At 49.8% G+C, this 17,480-nt stretch overlaps 1 protein-coding gene across 2 annotated transcripts in view; it reads right to left on the reverse strand.

The window, feature by feature from the left end:
* Positions 1–11,433, reverse strand: part of LAMC3 (laminin subunit gamma 3) — a 770,318-nt gene extending 758,885 nt beyond the window's left edge. For both annotated transcript variants that reach the window (XM_085613958.1, XM_085613956.1), the window contains exon 1: positions 9,306–11,433. In XM_085613958.1, the coding sequence (XP_085470084.1) occupies positions 9,306–9,690 (385 nt within the window). In that variant the 5' untranslated portion in view covers positions 9,691–11,433. The remainder of the gene's footprint in view (positions 1–9,305) is intronic.
* Between the last annotated feature and the right edge of the window lie 6,047 nt (positions 11,434–17,480).

Consider the following 17,480-nt stretch of genomic DNA (forward strand, 5'->3'; position numbering starts at 1 on the left):
ATCTCCCATCGGATCCTTTTGGACCGGTTGCGAGAGATTGGTGTCGGAGGCAGGGCCTTTAAATGGATCCAGAACTTTCTGGCGCACAGAACTCAATGTGTTCAGCTTGGGTCATTTATCTCTCAAACCACTAGCGTTGACAAAGGGGTTCCACAGGGCTCGGTTTTGTTCCCCACCTTGTTTAACGTATACGTGGCTCCCCTGGCTTCAATCATTAGAAACTGTGGGTTGGAAACCATATCTTATGCTGATGACACCCAGGTGATAGTCCCTATTGAGAACAGTCCTACGGTCACCAGACTTAAATTTAGACATTGTATGACCAGTATAGCGAAGTGGATGAGGAAGAACTTTCTCCAGCTCATCTCCTCAAAGACCGAGATCGTCCATATGGCAAAGCGAAGGAGATGTGGACCCCTGATTGGTGGCCATCTGAGCTAGGAGTTGCGCCCGCCCCTAGAGGTTGGGCTAAGAATCTGGGCATAAAAATTGATAACAACCTATCAATGGATTAGCAGGTAAAATCAGTGGCAGGCACCTGCTTCGGAACCATGCGAATACTTAGAAGGATCTTTCCGTGGATTACGTTTATGGCAAGACAGACCCTTATCCAGTCACTTCTGGGTAGTCGACTGGACTATGGTAATTCACTGCTGGTCGGGATGAGGGAGGACCTGGCCGCCAAATTACAGGTGGTCCAAAATACGGCGGCCTGTCTTGTCCTTAACAAGCCGGCATGGACCCCCTCCTGCGCCAACTACACTGGCTTCCCATTAAAAAGAGGTCCACTGATAAACTGTTATGTCTAGTTTATAAATCCCTTTATGGGTTGGGCCCTGACGAAGAAGCTCAAATGGTATACCCACACGACTGCTGAGATCCATCAGCCGTAATTTGCTCTGTGTTCGTGGAGTCAGGAAGGCTAGGATGGGTGGTCGGGCATTTTCGTACTTGGCCCCCACTCAGTGGAATACCTTGCCGGACGAGATCCGTGCCTGTACCAATTTCTGCCGTTTTAAAAAGCTCCTTAAGACCTGGCTATTCTAATGTTTCCTCCTCAACATGGTGCTCCTCTCTCATGCGTCGAGAGATCCCCCTGGGGATGATCCGTTGCGCAATACAAATGAGTAAATAAAATAAATAAATAAATGTACCAGTGTATTAAAATGTCAACCTAGTTACAAAACGGTTGGATACCGGAGGGTCAGAGGGAGCAAGTTTAGAGACCGCACAGGATTGGATCCCCCAACAAAGTACTTATAACACAGAAAAATCCTGAGGTCTATAAAGGCAAAGAGAAAAGGTGGTATGTAGAGTGAGGGAAAGAAGCCTAATGTACGTGGTGGAAGGGCAAAAACTCCGAAGACGTGGTCATACAATCACCCTGGGTAACTAACCCCATCACATGGGATTTTCATCCCAAAGAAAATCTCAAACTCCCAAGGGGCAACAGGACCCTCAGCGAGAGGTGAGAGCTTTATGCTATTGGTATTATGCACTGAGAAGTGGAATGAATCCACATATGAACGGGATGTGAGTGGGGGTTGCAGTGCTAGTGAAATAGTAGTGCAAAAAGGAGTGTGTTAAAACTAGTGACGGGACGGCCAGGAGAACTCTGTTAGACAACGCCGTACCGATGCTAGATTAAAAGGAGTGAAGGCCCCACTAATCCGATGTAATCAGTGGAGCAATGTATGAGATAATGGTCGACATGTTTCAGCCGTGGCGCCTAACTAGGCTCGGCTTTCATCAGGACCTAGTAAGCTACTGCAAGAAAGAACGTGACAAAGGATATAGGGGACGCCCTCAAGTTGCTTGTAGGGTGCACGACTCCTCAATGATACATACATCACCTAGACAAAAAAGGGAGACTCAGTGTGAGAATGTGGGACAATGTTGCTCAGTAAAGACAAGTGTGAAAGTATAAACTTAAAGCAAACTCCACTCACCCGTATAAACTGGGTGGAAAAAGGACCTCCACCTGGCAACCGCTCAGGAAGGAACACCGCTCTGAAAAAAAGATGTAAGACTGCTGAAGGGATAGTGGCTTACATGTCATGAGCGAGTGTGAAATATGTGAGTAGGTCATCTAAAAACGAGGGAGACTGACAAAAGCAGTATTTGCACAGAAAGCTAAACTAAGCAAAGATCATCGTTTGTCAATCGAAAGAAGCGGAGTTGGAAACGTGACCTGTGCATGGGTAATGGGTCAGAGCAAAATGAAATTGTACATGTCTGTACAATAGTAAATCAAAGTCAACAGATATACTTTAAAAACATCGCTCGAAGGTGGAGGAGTAGTCACCTTCATAGTAATGTGAACGAAAAATGAAGCAGGGGCAGTGGAGCCCAGCGAGCAAGCGTCCTACCTCTCCGTCGGGGAACCGGGCTGGAATGAGCCTGCAGCCGGAGGTCCCGCGGGGTTGGACGGAGGCGGATAAAGTAAGAATGTGTCAGCAAAAAACGGACCAATCGCGGGACAGGTAGTTCATGCTCTCAAGAGCGAGAGCCAATGCGGAGCGCTGAGTCACCCGTATGGCAGTAACCTAGGAGATAGGAATGCAGCTGACAAGTAGAGGGTGACGCTGTCAGAAGTTCAAAGGTAAGAGCGCCACATTCAATTAGGGAGATGACGTGGTAGCGCAATAGCGCAAAGAATGCGGAAACGCACGTCTTATAGCAAAGCTAGCTGTCAAAGCGCGTGCCGCTCCGTGTTGCACAAAACGCTGAGGAGGGTGCGAACTGATGCGAGAGATCGGCTCCAACAGCGCAGGAGGTGAAAACTGCCCTGTGTTCGCCAGGAAATAAATGGCGAATAAAAGATGAAGCTGCAGGGAATAGTACATCAGCAGGGGGTGTATGTGCCGGTGTACAGAAGCCGTGCAGAGCAGATGCAAACAAAGGTTTATCATGACGATAGATTTGTATAAAGGCTAGATCGAAGGTGCCCATGAAAACGGTGTGAGGCATGGGTCAGTTGGTGAGGAGGTACGAACGAGCCAAGTGTGTTATAAAGATAGCCAAGGAATATCATCGTTCAGACCCTGAACGTGTGTCTTCAACTTGTACACCCACCTCTGCTCACGTTTGAATAGGAAAGAGGAGCTGTCTCTGAGATGTGGTGGTATGTAGGGTTTATCAATGACTGTCCAGTGTAGGTCATTGGGAGCATGATTGACCTCTAGAAAGTGGTTGGTGAGTTTGGTAGAGGAGCGACCACACCGTATCGTGCTCTTGTGTTCCAAAATGCGAGTTTTGATACGGCGGGTGGTCATTCCAATATATCTCTGCCCGCAGGGGCAGGTTATTAGATAGATCAATTGAGAGCTGTTGCAATTACTGTGGCTTCTAAGAGTCCACGGTCTGCCAGTGCCAATGTCAATTTCCTTGGTCACGGAGGTAAGGCTACATGCCGCACAAGAACCACATGGGTAGTGGCCCACAACTGGAGGGAGACCCCACAGAGTTTGTTGGGTGCATCTTTGGTTGGTGCGTGGGCGGGTGTGTACCAACTGGTCTCTGATATTGCTGCTGCGTTTGAACGCAAAGAGGGGTCTAGGCAGCCCTACCTCACCTATGTTGAGAATTTTCCAATTGGATAAAATGATTTTCTTGAGTTGGTTGGAAAATTGACAATAGGTGTGCACACAAGTGAGTCTGTTCTCGGATGCCTTGGGGATCTTAGGTGCCAAAAGAGCCTCCCGATTGTTATTCGCGGCTCGTTTGGACGCTCTGCGGATCAAATGTTTGGGATAGTCTCTGGCCTGCAATTGTCTAGATAGATTGCTGGCGTGTTCCTTGTACTTGTCAGTAGAGGAACAGTTCCGTTTGAGGCGCAGAAACTGGCCGAAGGGCAGGTTGTCACGCAGAGCTCGTGGGTGAAAGCTATCATATTTTAAAAGGGCATTCACCGCCATGGGTTTTTTGTATAGCTCAGTACTCAAGCGGCCATCCGACGGGGTTATCAGAATGTCAAGGAATGGTAGATGAGTCTTAGAGTACTCACAGGTGAAGTTCAAAAAGGGGTCGCAGTTGTTGAGCCAGTTCTTGAAAGCCAAAAGAGAGGAAAGAGGTCCCTGCCAAAGTGCGAACACGTCATCTATATACCTCTTCCATATTTTGATGTGATTTCTATATGGATTGTTGGTATTAAGCACATGTTGTTCCTCAAAAACATGAACGTACAAATTTGCCAGGCTGGGAGCAAAAATGCTTCCCATTGAAGTGCCTGACACTTGCAAAAACAACTGTTCCTCAAATTGAAAGAAGTTCTCTTTCATGGCGAGCTTAGCACACGACATGATAAATGAAACAGGAGTGATGGAGTCAGGTGGATCTGCCAGCAGGAGAGATTCGATGACAGCTAAAGTCTCATCCTGCGGGATGCATGTGTACAATGACTCTACATCAAATGAAACTAGGAATTCTGTTGCACAGTCAAAGGACAAGTCTTCAAGTAGGATCAGAATATCCTTGGTGTCCTTAAGGTACGTTGGCATTTTGGCCACAAAAGGACGAAGGAAGTGGTCAGCAAATGCCGACAGTGGTTCCAATAGGGACCCTAGTCCTGAAATTATGGGGCGGCCAGGTGGAGGATTCACATTCTTATGTACCTTGGGTAGGATATAGAAATAAGGTACAGTGGAAGTGGAGTTGACCAAATATTGTGCTTCATTAGAAGTAATCCAACCATTGGTACTGGCTTCATTCACTAAGATCCGAATGGTCTGAAGTAAACGTGTGGTAGGATCTTCAGCAAGGGGTTGATAGAAATTGGTGTTGCCCAACTGTCTCAAGCATTCAGAGCGATAAGCAGTGGTGTCCATGATGACAGTGGCACCACCCTTGTCAGCTGGCTTGATCATTATAGAATCATCAGAGGTAAGGGAGCGCAAAGCCAGGCGCTCTAATTTGGTAAGGTTCTGGTATTGGCGGTTTATTGAGACACAGGAGGAAGATATCTGTGAGGTCACTGCTTTTTCAAACGTGAGAACCTGTGGAGGGACTTGACTGGGCAAGGGATTAAAAGTGGATTTAACACGTAGGCCCGTGTTCAAGTCATGGTCACTTAGAGAGGTGCTGGGTTCTGCACGAAAGAAGAAATTCAAGCGAATTTTTCTGAAGAATTGAGCGAGTTCATGATTTATGGAGAACATATCTCCTTTGAAGGAAGGAACAAATCCAAGACCTTTATTCAGGAGGGACTTCTCGTCCTGTGTGAGAACTCTGCTGGATAAGTTGATGACTAGGTTGTGCTCGTGCTCGGGACGGCTGGAGTGTCCCTCGAGCTCGATGATGGAGTTCCTTGTTGCTGGTCTGACCACTGGACTTGGTTCCGGCTCCTTCCCCTTGACCTTCCTCGGCCAAACCCTAAAAAAGGCTGGTTGGAATACATTTGTGGAGGAGGGGGATAGGGACAGGGTTGTCCGAAGGGAGGGGGTTGTCCAAATGGTGGAAACGGGGGGTAGTTGTAAGCAGCAGGGGGCCACCATTGAGAAGGATACATAGGGTTGGGTGCACCCCTCTGGTTTCTCCTGTTGCCTCCACCTCTCCTTTTATTCCCTCTCAGTGAAGAATCTTCGCCTGAAGCAGTGTCTGACCCACTGGACCAGTCATCGCTGCCTGATGTGGAGTAGTTGGACCCATACCTACGGCCCTGTCGATTTAGTTGAGGAGGCACGTAGTCAGCACTCGTGTATGGGTACACTTTCTCTAGTGAAAAACGTGCCAAATCTTTTTTGAATTTGGTAATCTTGGTCATCAATACCGAATCCTTGAATTCTTTGTTGTGTTTATTGGATTCCTCTTGCTGTTTCTTGAATAGTGCACCAGTCAGTGTCACTTTTATTTGTGATTCCAAGGCCTGGATCTCAATTAGCACAGCGTCGGCAACTCGTTTGGCAGTATTTATGATAAGAATTAGCCAATCTCTGGTGCACTTCCACGCTATTAGTGACCAATCATTGAGAAAAGTTTTGTCGTCCAGAAACAGTCTGGGTGCGTTTGTCACAATGAGTCCCGTGGGGGCACAATTGGCTCTCAAATATTCGGTCATAATAGCCCCGTGGATATATATTCGGGAGTGTGATTTTTTTAAAGTTAGAACCTTAGTCCAATCAACCTCAGCGCTGATTGGGGGACCTTGGAAGGTATCCATGATACTTGGTGTATCAAGAATGGCTTGAGCTATTGTGTCGTCAAACGTTAAACCAAGGCGTTCTGCCATGATTATAAGAGTAACTGGTTAAGTGCAAACAAAGTAAAGACAGTCTCAACCAAGGAGTCAGAAGGGGAGAACTCACAGGAAGATAAGTATAAAGTGTGTGCAAACTGTGCACACCCGGAGAAGAAATCAACCAGCAAAAAAATTGATTTTGCAAAGCAGTTTAAGGCACTACCTATGTGCCGTGTTACAGACCCACAGCCAGAAAGCTGTACATGAAATCTAGTTACAAAACTGGCTTCCCATTAAAAAGAGGTCCACTGATAAACTGTTATGTCTAGTTTATAAATCCCTTCATGGGTTGGGCCCTGACGAAGAAGCTCAAATGGTATACCCACACGACTGCTGAGATCCAGCAGCCGTAATTTGCTCTGTGTTCGTGGAGTCAGGAAGGCTAGGATGGGTGGTCGGGCATTTTCGTACTTGGCCCCCACTCAGTGGAATACCTTGCCGGACGAGATCCGTGCCTGTACCAATTTCTGCCGTTTTAAAAAGCTCCTTAAGACCTGGCTATTCTAATGTTTCCTCCTCAACATGGTGCTCCTCTCTCATGCGTCGAGAGATCCCCCTGGGGATGATCCGTTGCGCAATACAAATGAGTAAATAAAATAAATAAATAAATGTACCAGTGTATTAAAATGTCAACCCTGCTCGATAATTATGCCACTAAAAAAGCAGGTTTTGAGCGATGTTGTTCTCCTTTCCTCCTAATTTTCATTCCCTTGCCACATAATTTAGTCCGCACTGCTGCATAATGTTGTCCTTCACTGCTGCACAGCTCCAGCATGCCTCACTGAAGATGACTTTACCTTTAAATTGTGATTCGACGCTGTTCCTGGAATTAATTAGCTCTGTGCAGCGCTAAATCTGTTGCTTTGGCTACTCCTGAGCACCCGCTAGAATTCACGCCTATGATAGGCCTACCTCCCGGTCTTATGATATTTCTTTTTTTAACCTTTCCTTCTGTATCTACCCATATGTATTTTTGCACATCCTGTCAGTATTTATGCATATTTATTTTGGGTGCCGTGAAACTGGTATCAGAACTAGAATATTTCCATATTTATTGAATCATGGAAGGCGCTGCCGAGTGGAATGTGTTCTTTATAAGCAGCCATAGATTAAATACAGATGCACCCATGTGAAGCCAGGGGTGCCATGCGCAACCACCAGCGCGTGCAGATACTGGGGCGACTGTCGCCGGCCATGTCGTACCTCCACGCGCTGCTCATCTGCATAGATAGTGCTCGGGCAGTCATGATTGGCAGTATGGAAAGTCACTCGGAGTAGAGACCTACTGCCTAGTTTTCTGTTTTAAAATAAAATTGCAAATTGCGAAACATCTTGGTTTCTGTATGTTCTCAAGAGTAATAATCCTTGGCAAAGCCAATAGGTGTTGCCTATGTGAGATTTATTGGCTCTGCTAACGTTTTTTTTATCGATGCTGCAAATGGCTGAAAGTAATGTAAAAAGCTGTATGACACATCCAGCGCTGTCCGCGTTATAGCGTTTTTTCTCCGTTCTGCTGCACTGAAGCTAGCGCTGCTGTATAATATGGCTAAAAAACATTGACAACGCCAATAGATCTCACATACGCAAGACCTAGTGGCTGTTCCAATGCTTGGTATGAAATGCCATATGGTAAGTTATAAGTATTTATATAGGGTTTACAACGGCTGAGGGGCTAATGTTATACAATGGCGGAAGCCCTTGCCAAGGCGTTAGGGTGTCCAGATTCAGAAGCATTTTAGGACCTTACAAAAACGGTGAAAACGTGCCATATAAATGCAATGAATGTAACATAAGTTGTAGGTGCACAGAAAAGTCTAATAGGTTGCAGCTTCTATCACATCGATGCTTTAGGCTATGAGTTACTTTGGGTACAATGTTTACAAAAGAACTAAAGAGGCGCGCCTGGCGGCGAGTTTAGTAGTAAAATACAGCAATCAGTGGGATTCCTAGACCTTCTGCCCCTGTGCCACTGCACCTGCGGCACCATTCAAATCACGACCCTAGTCCCTGGAAAGTAACTGCACTTGTCACTGCTTGTTCAGTCCTAAAATATAGCAATGAACTGTTTTCAGTGGGTTTCCTAGAACTTTTGGCCCCTGTGCCACTGCACCTGCTGCACCCTTGAAACAATGACCCTAGTGCCTGCAAGGACAAAAAAGGAACTTGTTTAAATCCAGAAATATATGTGTTCCATAAAAGGCACAGTTGCAGATGGAACACATAATTATTGTTTAGCTAAACATAAACAGAAAAGCTGTCATAAAAAGTGCCTTTAAACGTATCCAACTCTCCAGAGGGAGTCACCACAGATGCCATAACAGGCCACATGCTTTACACATCAAAATGAAAAGCAATCATTTTTAAATAGTGTTTCAATGTGGCTGGCCCTTTCCTAGGAAAATATCTTATCCTGTACTTGCCAGTGAATGGGCCATAAGCAGTACAAATTGCCCAAGATCTCCATATGATAGGCTGACGCTGAGACTGACATGCGGTTTTGTACTTTGTTCCTAAAAAGGCAGTTTCACAAATTAAATGGACTCACCAAAGAAGTGGAATTTTGCACAAAACGTGCAAATGTTTTGTGCAGCTGCAGAAAGAAATTCCTTTTGAGATGGCTATGTGTAAAATAACATATAAAAAAGGGCACAAGCGGACTCCAAGGTATAAACGCTCTCACTTTGAAGTCAGCCGAAAGCAAAATAAACACCAGACTCCCAGAAAAACACAGCTCGACATTTCACCATGCTCTTTGAATGCCCAGCGAATGTGGCGAGATAAGAACACGATTAACAGGCTTGTTAATTACAAATCCTGTAAGCACGACTTTAGCATGGGGAGGTAGCGACTGAAGCTACACAGCCTAAAGCAAATAAAGCCAGCAAATGGAAAGGAAAAAAAACGTGAGTTATAAACCACAAAGCCAATACCAAGCCACGGGCGAAATGGATTACCAGGTCACCTTTCTGAAAGTCCCCAAGGTAGGCGGGACTTAAAAATCACCAAAAACTGAAACCAACCACGGATATTCCTACGTGTGCGGCCCCTGCCAGGGGCCACCTGTACTCACCCAGGTGCAGGGTGATGTTGACGGAGTTGGGGTGCTGGACCCCCAATGCCATGGTCTGGCTCTGCCACCAGGTGGGCTCCTCATCGTCGTGGAGGTCGGTCAAGGCGCTGGCGTTGTGATGGAGGTCTGGGTGCGTCGCGTCGCAGCGGTGGCAGGGGGGGCCCGTACCCTGGGACCCGGTCTGTAGGCAGTAGTCCTCGGGGGGCGACCCGCAGGTGTTGGTGGCCACCGGCACCCTCAGGAAGGCAGCGTTCTCGAACACAGGCATACAGCACTGTGGCGCCCCCTCCTGGTCGTAGCAGGAGTCCATGCCCCCCAGGGTGGGTGGGACTACCTGGGCCAACAGCAGCAGGGCAAACACGGGCAGGTCGGAAGCCCAGGCCATGGGGGCGAGCACAGACGGGGAGGGGCAGGGGCTGGGCAGGTGATGCAGGTGCAGGTGGGGGGTCTACTGAAGAGCCTGGGTTGCCCACCAGATTAGGTGATGTACCGTGCACAGACAGGCAAAGGCGAGGGGGGCGGTTACAGAACAAGCCCGCTTTCCGTGTGTGCAGAGGTCTCCCAGCGCCCTCTCCAAGCGCTTTCCTTCCTCTCTCGGTGCGTCCCCCGGGGGCCCGCCCGTGAGAGGTTCCAGGGGGTCTACACAAGCAGACGTGGGCTTAAGGTGCAGATCAGCGTCCCTTGTGTGTTGAAGCCTCCCAGCTGTCTCTCTAGGCGCTGTTGAGGAAGTTTGTTTCCCGCTGTAGGCGCTGTTGGGGAAGTCTGTTTTCCGCTCTAGGCGCTGTTGAGGAAGTCTCTTTCCCACTCCAGGCGCTGTTGAGGGAGTCTAATTGCCTCTCTGGCGCTATGGCAGAAGTCTCTTAACTCCCACTCTGGGCGCCATCCTTACTCCCCGAGACATGGATGCTCTCGCGTGTCCAACGTGGGACCCTCCCTAGATAGGGGCCGTGAGGGGGTTTACTGGCAGGAAAAAGGCTTACATACGGATCTGCGTCCCATGTGCGGAGAATCCTCCCAGCTCCCCGTCTGGGCGCTATTGCAAAATACTCCCTTTCCCTCTCTGGGCGCTATTGAAGTAGTCTATATCTCTTTCTGGGCGCTATTGAAGTGGCCTCTTAACGCCCACTCTGGGCGCTGCCCTCCCACTCCTGAGTCACGAAGCCCTAGTTGGTCCCACAGGGGCCCTCCTAGGCAGGGGCTGGGGGCGGTTCACAAGCAGGCAGAAGGCATGCAGTACAGATGTGCGTCCCATGTGTGTAGAAACTCCCTGTTCCCTCTCTCGGCACGTTTGTAGAAGACTTCCCCCCCCCCCCCCCCCCCACTTCCCCCCTGGCGCTATTGAAGACGGATCGTAATCCTCTCTGGGCGCTATCCTTTCTCTTCGGAGTTCTGTAGCTGTCGTTGGTCCCACAGTGGCGCACCCTGGACAGGGGCCGGGAGGTGGTACCCAGACACGGAGAAGGTGCACAGTACAGATGAGCGACTCATGTGTGCAGAAGTCATAGGGCTCCCTGTCTAGGCGCTATCCCTTCCCTCCTGAGTCATGGAGCGTCCGTTGGTCCTACAGGGCCTTCCTAGACAGGGGTCGGGAGGTGGTACCCAGACAGGGAGAAGGTGCACAGTACAGATGAGCGTCCCATGTGTGCGGAAGTCCTAGGACTCCCTGTCTAGGCGCTATCCCTTCCCTCCTGAGTCATGGAGCGTCCGTTGGTCCCACAGGGCCTTCCTAGACAGGGGTCGGGAGGTGGTACCCAGGCAGGGAGAAGGTGCACAGTACAGATGAGCGACTCATGTGTGCAGAAGTCATAGGGCTCCCTGTCTAGGCGCTATCCCTTCCCTCCTGAGTCATGGAGCGTCCGTTGGTCCCACGGGGCCTTCCCAGACAGGGGTCGGGAGGTGGTACCCAGACAGGGAGAAGGTGCACAGTACAGATGAGCGACTCATGTGTGCAGAAGTCATAGGGCTCCCTGTCTAGGCGCTATCCCTTCCCTCCTGAGTCATGGTGAGTCCGTTGGTCTCACAGGGCCTTCCTAGACAGGGGTCGGGAGGTGGTACCCAGGCAGGGAGAAGGCTCACAGTACAGATGAGCGTCCCATGTGTGCGGAAGTCTCGCGGCTCTCTGTCTATGTGGTATCTCTCCTCTCCCAAATCTCTGAGCTCCTGTTCATGGGGGGGGGGGGGCGTCCTCGGCACAGACAGGGCAGGACCGGGCCTCTCCGACTAAGCCCTCCCCACCCCTCTGCCACACACACCCACCCCTGCCCCACCTTCTCGCCGCATCTGGGATAAATATCCCAGAACAATGGTGCCGGGACAGCCCCCCTCAGCATCAAATAACCGGACTCCAGTCTAGGGGGACGGCCCAGTTCTGCTTCATAACATTCCTCACAGCACGAGCCGTCTGTTGTGGCTTATTAAGCGCGCATCGCACACTGAGCTGCTTTTAGGCGCTCGGCTTACACAATCTAAAAATACAGCCCTCATCAGAAGAATCGAAGTCTCCCAGCTCCTCACGGAGAAGCGGAGTTTTAAAGACCAAGTCTGACCCGGGGCGCCCTCTTGAACGGCAGTCCAAATTCAGCGCCTCGAAGGCACATGCCACTGAGGACGGAAGGCACTTGCCACTGTGGACGGAATATCGAGTCTTCCTGTATGGTCTCGAGGATCCATCTCTTGGTGCATGCTTGCAACCCTTAACATTATTACATTAGTTGGACAAGCCCACTGCCTGGCCGCAAGCTTAGCTAACGTTGCCAATGTTGGCGTTAAGCCGTCCATGGTGTTTAGCTTCCCTTTGCTCCAGGGGAGAGCAGCCCTGTCTGGCGGTGTGTGCACTGGAGGAGATGTGTCCTGGAAGTACCATTGATATGAGTTCAAATGTCACTACTTTGCAGAACTTGGTGTGTTTAATAAAATTCATAACAGGTCCAACCCATCACTCGGGCATTCCTCGCTTACTTAGGCATGTTGGATTGACGGAATTCCGTGAAATATGTAAGCTATCTCCCTATGCATACCCTCCCTTTAACACAGCTTTTTCCTCTTTAGGCATGTCACTAATTGTCTCCATCATGCGTTTAAGGCCAGTTTGAGTTCTGCTTAGGCAACATCCCTTCTAACACACCGTGTTGAGTAACTACTCATGTTTATCTCTTGTACAAGTCGTCCCCGTTTGCCTGGCACTCGTTGGACCCAAGGAAGCTTTTAACAAGAACCCTATACAAATATATATACATGTTACGCAACTAGGGGCACTATTACTTCCTCACTCGTACTCCCCGGCATGTAAATACTGCAAACGGTATCCCTACCTTAGTACCTGAATAACCACTAAATAAATACTGTCTAAGGTAAAAGATTACTAGTGCACCTAGCCAAGGGCCCACCACTGCATGTCAACCCCTGTTGTTGAGTTTTCGACTGTTGATTTTGCCTGCCCACATTCTGGACCCTCCAGTAAAACCAGCCAAACCAATCGCCTACATGGCCATTAACGTGCCAGCATGTGTCCAATGAGATTAAACCAGTTAGAGGCTTTATTGTATCAGCCAGACCCAAAGTGGAGCCAGAGCTGAATGGTCTTAATGTGGGTCAGACTGGAGGAGGTATGTGTGGCTAATGCAGGCCCAAAGATCTGTGCAAATTGCTGCTGCATCACCATAGTGCCAACGGGCCTGAGTATAAGAAACTGGCGATGCTGTGATACAACTTATGTAAATGTGTGCAGCCCCAACTGAATTTATTGCTGCTGGCCCAGTCCAGCGCTAAGCGCTGCCTGGCCTCTACTGCGCCTGCCCCCTAGAAAGGCCAGTGACCTTTACTACCTGTATGTTAATAGGGGACTATTATATGACAGGTCAATGCCTTTGCTACCAACACATGTGCCGACTACTATGGAGCCCCTTTTGGTCTTTCCATTTGCTGGTTGGCACCAAATGCTGCCTGCCACATACCACGCTCTACCGTACCTCTACCAGGTACTTTTGCCATACCTCCTACCTTCACCATTCATAAATCAATTAGTGGTAGCGGAATACCCCCGATATCCTCTCGCACCGCATCCAGAACACTTTGCCCAATCGGATGCTAATCCAGTAAAAGTGGGGTCCCAAACCTGATAACAGTGCCACTACCAATGTTCGTTATTAGTGCACTGCCCTCGTCCCCTGGATGGCTAGAAGGAGCTAGGATGTGGATGGCATCACCCACCCACGTGTAAGAAATTATTGTACAGCCCTGTCTCCATTCCCCAGGGTGCAAATAGTATCAATGTGAGTGGACCCGATGACAACAGCGTCACGTCTAAGATTCTCAGTATCCTGCCAGGACCCCTCTGCCTTACTTCTTTTATTGGGGGGTGAGACAGAGGCGGCTGGGGGAGCTACAAAGTGGACACAGCACTTGCAGCCCAGATACAACCTCACGAGGACAGTCTAGTGGTCACAAGGCAGGGAAGCCTAGTATCCGCAAAGCATACCCCATAGAATGGATTGGATTCAGCCTGCACCATGAACCTGTGAAGGGTCACCTGAACTCTGCGCTGCGGGTGAGCAGAAGTGGTGATTGATGACATCATTAGAATAAGTGCGATGAACTGCTCTCCACACTGACTCCAGGTGCGCCTGGAAGCGAGGTGAAGTGTGGGGCTGACTATGGGATGGCTGAGGGGGGCCCGTTATGCGGGGTGTGGAGGGAGCGGTGTTTGTCGGAGGATGCCAGTCCTCTCACAGAAGTACTGGGACAAGGAGGGGTAAGGGCAGTGCCCTCCCTGCCCGAGAGTGCCAAGCACCAAGCACTGTGGTCTGGACACTGCTCGCTATACTGCACCAGGCCTGCTCCAGCGTCCAGAGAGGAGCTACAGACTTCGAGGCACCCAGCTACTTCTCAAGGTGTACAAGGGGCCAAACATTAACAGGTGCTTACGTCTGAGGCCCTGTGATTCTGGGGTCCTCCTGCCGACCCTCTGGCCCCGAGTGCTGGACTAGGGAGCTAGGGGGCAAGGGGCAGTACAACGGTTCGGCTACTGGCAGGACCGCCACGGGGCATAGGGGGCTCGCCGCCTCGCCTTTGGAGCCTCTATCTATAGTGCCAATATCGGCCACACTCACCAGCCCTCCCGCAGCAACATACAGGTAACATAAATAATCATACAAGACACCTTTTTGGTGGACAAAATTGCTGCAGGTTTATTAGCATACCAAATATGCCAACATGGTGGGTTATCTTACAGGCGATCCAAAGGCAAGCCGCCCCTCGCGGCCTACCGCCTGATGGGCCAACTTGCATCGTGGCCTTAGCCAATCGGTGCTTAGCAGTTGTGGTGAGGGGATAGCCCCTCTCACTTCTGGTGAACCGTCTGTCCACCACCTTACTCACGCCCCCCCCTACGAGGGGCGGAGCGTTCAAGCAACCCCCGGTTGTACAGGTTTCCAACCGCCCGTAGGACAGACGGGGCGCCGTCACACATCAGGGTCCACCGCAAACACTTCCTGGGGATATTAGGCCTCAGCACCCTTTGTGCTCCTGAAGAGGGTACCCCTGAGTACCTTTCCGCCTCTGGATCGCCCTGTAACTCTGCCACAGCGCTGGGTGTGGCGACCGTCGCGGTCAGGGTCCCTCACCAAGGCCGGCATTCCTACTTACTTCCTGCTATTTCTAGGGCCTCTACCCTATCCAGCAAGAACAGGTCCATGCTTATACTGGACAGATGTACCCCATCGTCCTCAAAGCAGCCTGTGAATTTGGCATGTAGCACCCATGTCTAATGAAGCCAAATCCCCTCTGCTCAGTGATTTTACGCATAGCGCAGATAAACCTCTTGTGCGCAGGCTTCCTCGCCTCCCCCGACCCAGCTCCATGCCCCGGGAGCCGGGGGTGAATTCAGACCACTAAAGTTCACCTGTCCCCAATTGATTGCTAATAGGCACCGTGGGGTCTTATTCTCGGGTGCATTACTTCGCTACATTGACCAGATAATTTCATAGTTCTTTTCGATTGATCCCTGCTGAACATAGTAATGGTGTCACAACATGCTTGAGGGAATACGTGTATGGTGCCCGTTATTAGAAACTGCACCCTTTCGTGAAGTGACAACTTACGCAGCCTACTCTGCTTGCTGAACCTTCGACTGGTCACCGATGCCCGGTCCCTGCTATCCACCTGTGACCCTTGATACTTACACCAGTAATGATGTCGGACTACCAGATTCTGTGTCACATGTTTCGCTGTAGTCCCTTTGGTGGATCCGCTGGGACCCTTCTGTATCCCTGCAACTGCTGTGTCACGCACTACGGCCCTTTAATGCCCATGCCCGTCCTTCAAAGACACCGGACAGCCTGATGCCCCCCGCAGCTTTGGTGAAGGGTTTTGGGCCCAGCGCGCCCCGTCTGTGCTTCTAACATTTCTCTTCCTAGAGGCGCCAGTTAGTGTGAGTGGCTATCCCTGTCCTGGCAAGGCCTGTCAATGGCCATTCCCCCCTTTTGGTGACTATCCTGCCATGGGGTATGTGACATAAGCACGGGTGTCCTTGTGTACCTGCCGTGTAAGAGGGTGAACAACATGAACAAATACTTGCCCCTTCTTAAGCAGTGGGAACGGCAAAACAATCCTTCTTAATGATGGTAGCCAAATATGCCCTGACCCCATGTTCCCCTCAGCTTATTGCACCGCAACCCACAAGTTAGCTGGCAGCTTCCGCAAAGGCCTGGCTCCCTGGCTATAGGGCGGGTCTTTTTGTCTGTCTTGGATGGTCTCAAGGATCCATCTCTTGGTGCATGCTTGCAACCTTTTACATTATCACATTAGTTGGACAAGCCCACTGCCTGGCCGCAAGCTTAGCTAACGTTGCCAACATTGGCGTTAAGCCGTCTATGGTGTTTAGCTTCCCTTTGCTCCAGGGGAGAGCAGCCCTGTCTGGCGGTGTGTGCACTGGAGGAGATGTGTCCTGGAAGTACCATTGATATGAGTTCAAATGTCACTACTTCGCAGAACTTGGTGTGTTTAATAAAATTAATAACAGGTCCAACCTATCACTCGGGCATTCCTCGCTTACTTAGGCATGTTGGATTGACGGAATTCCGTGAAATATGTAAGCTATCTCCCTATGCATACCCTCCCTTTAACACAGCTTTTTCCTCTTTAGGCATGTCACTAATTGTCTCCATCATGCGTTTAAGGCCAGTTTGAGTTCTGCTTAGGCAACATCCCTTCTAACACACCGTGTTGAGTAACTACTCATGTTTATCTCTTGTACAAGTCGTCCCCGTTTGCCTGGCACTCGTTGGACCCAAGGAAGATTTTAATTAGCACCCTATACAAATGTATATCCATGTTGCGCAACTAGGGGAACTATTACTTCCTCCCTACGTACTTCCCGGCATGTAAATACTGCAAAAGTTATCCCTACTTTGGTACCTGAATAACCACTAAATAAATACTGTCTAGGTAAAAGCTTACCCGTGCACCTAGCCAAGGGCCCTCCACTGCGTGTCAACCCCTGTTGTTAAGTTATAGACTGTTGATTTTGCCTGCCCACATCCTGACCCTTCAAGTAAAACCAGCCAACCAATCGCCTACATGGCCATTAACGTGCCAACATGTGTCCAATGAGATTAAACCAGTTATATGCTTTATTGTATCAGCCAGACCCGAAGTGGAGCCAGAGCTGAATGGTCCTAGTGGGGTCAGACTGGAGGAGGTATGTGTGGCTAATGCAGGCCCAAAATCTGTGCAAATTGATAATGCATCACCATAGTGCCAATGGGCCTGAGTATAAGAAAACTGGCGATGCTGTGATACAACTTATGTAAATGTCTCAGCGTGGGGCAGAATGTAGGAGATATATGTGTGGATTGTGCAGGCCCAACTAATCTGCAGGGCTACCCAGCTTGCTCATTTGTGAGGAAGAAGCTAGCGAGGAATCAGGAAGATGGAGCCCCAGGACGCGGCAGCTCAGGTAAGTAATTTTCTTTATTTTTAACTTGCTAAGTAATTTTAACCCCTTCCCCGCTCATGACGGAACCGCTCCGTCATGAGCCACGGTTGCCGTGTGCTCATGACGGAACGGTTCCGTCATGCCACGACCGTTGGCGGCCGCTCCGCCCACGCGGCGCTGTTTCCCCGCCTGTGCGGGGGGACAACGCAACTGGGCGGAGTCATGACGGAACCGTTCCGTCA

The sequence above is a fragment of the Triturus cristatus genome, chromosome 1_2 (assembly GCF_964204655.1).
Source record: "Triturus cristatus chromosome 1_2, aTriCri1.1, whole genome shotgun sequence".
Taxonomy (NCBI): domain Eukaryota; kingdom Metazoa; phylum Chordata; class Amphibia; order Caudata; family Salamandridae; genus Triturus; species Triturus cristatus.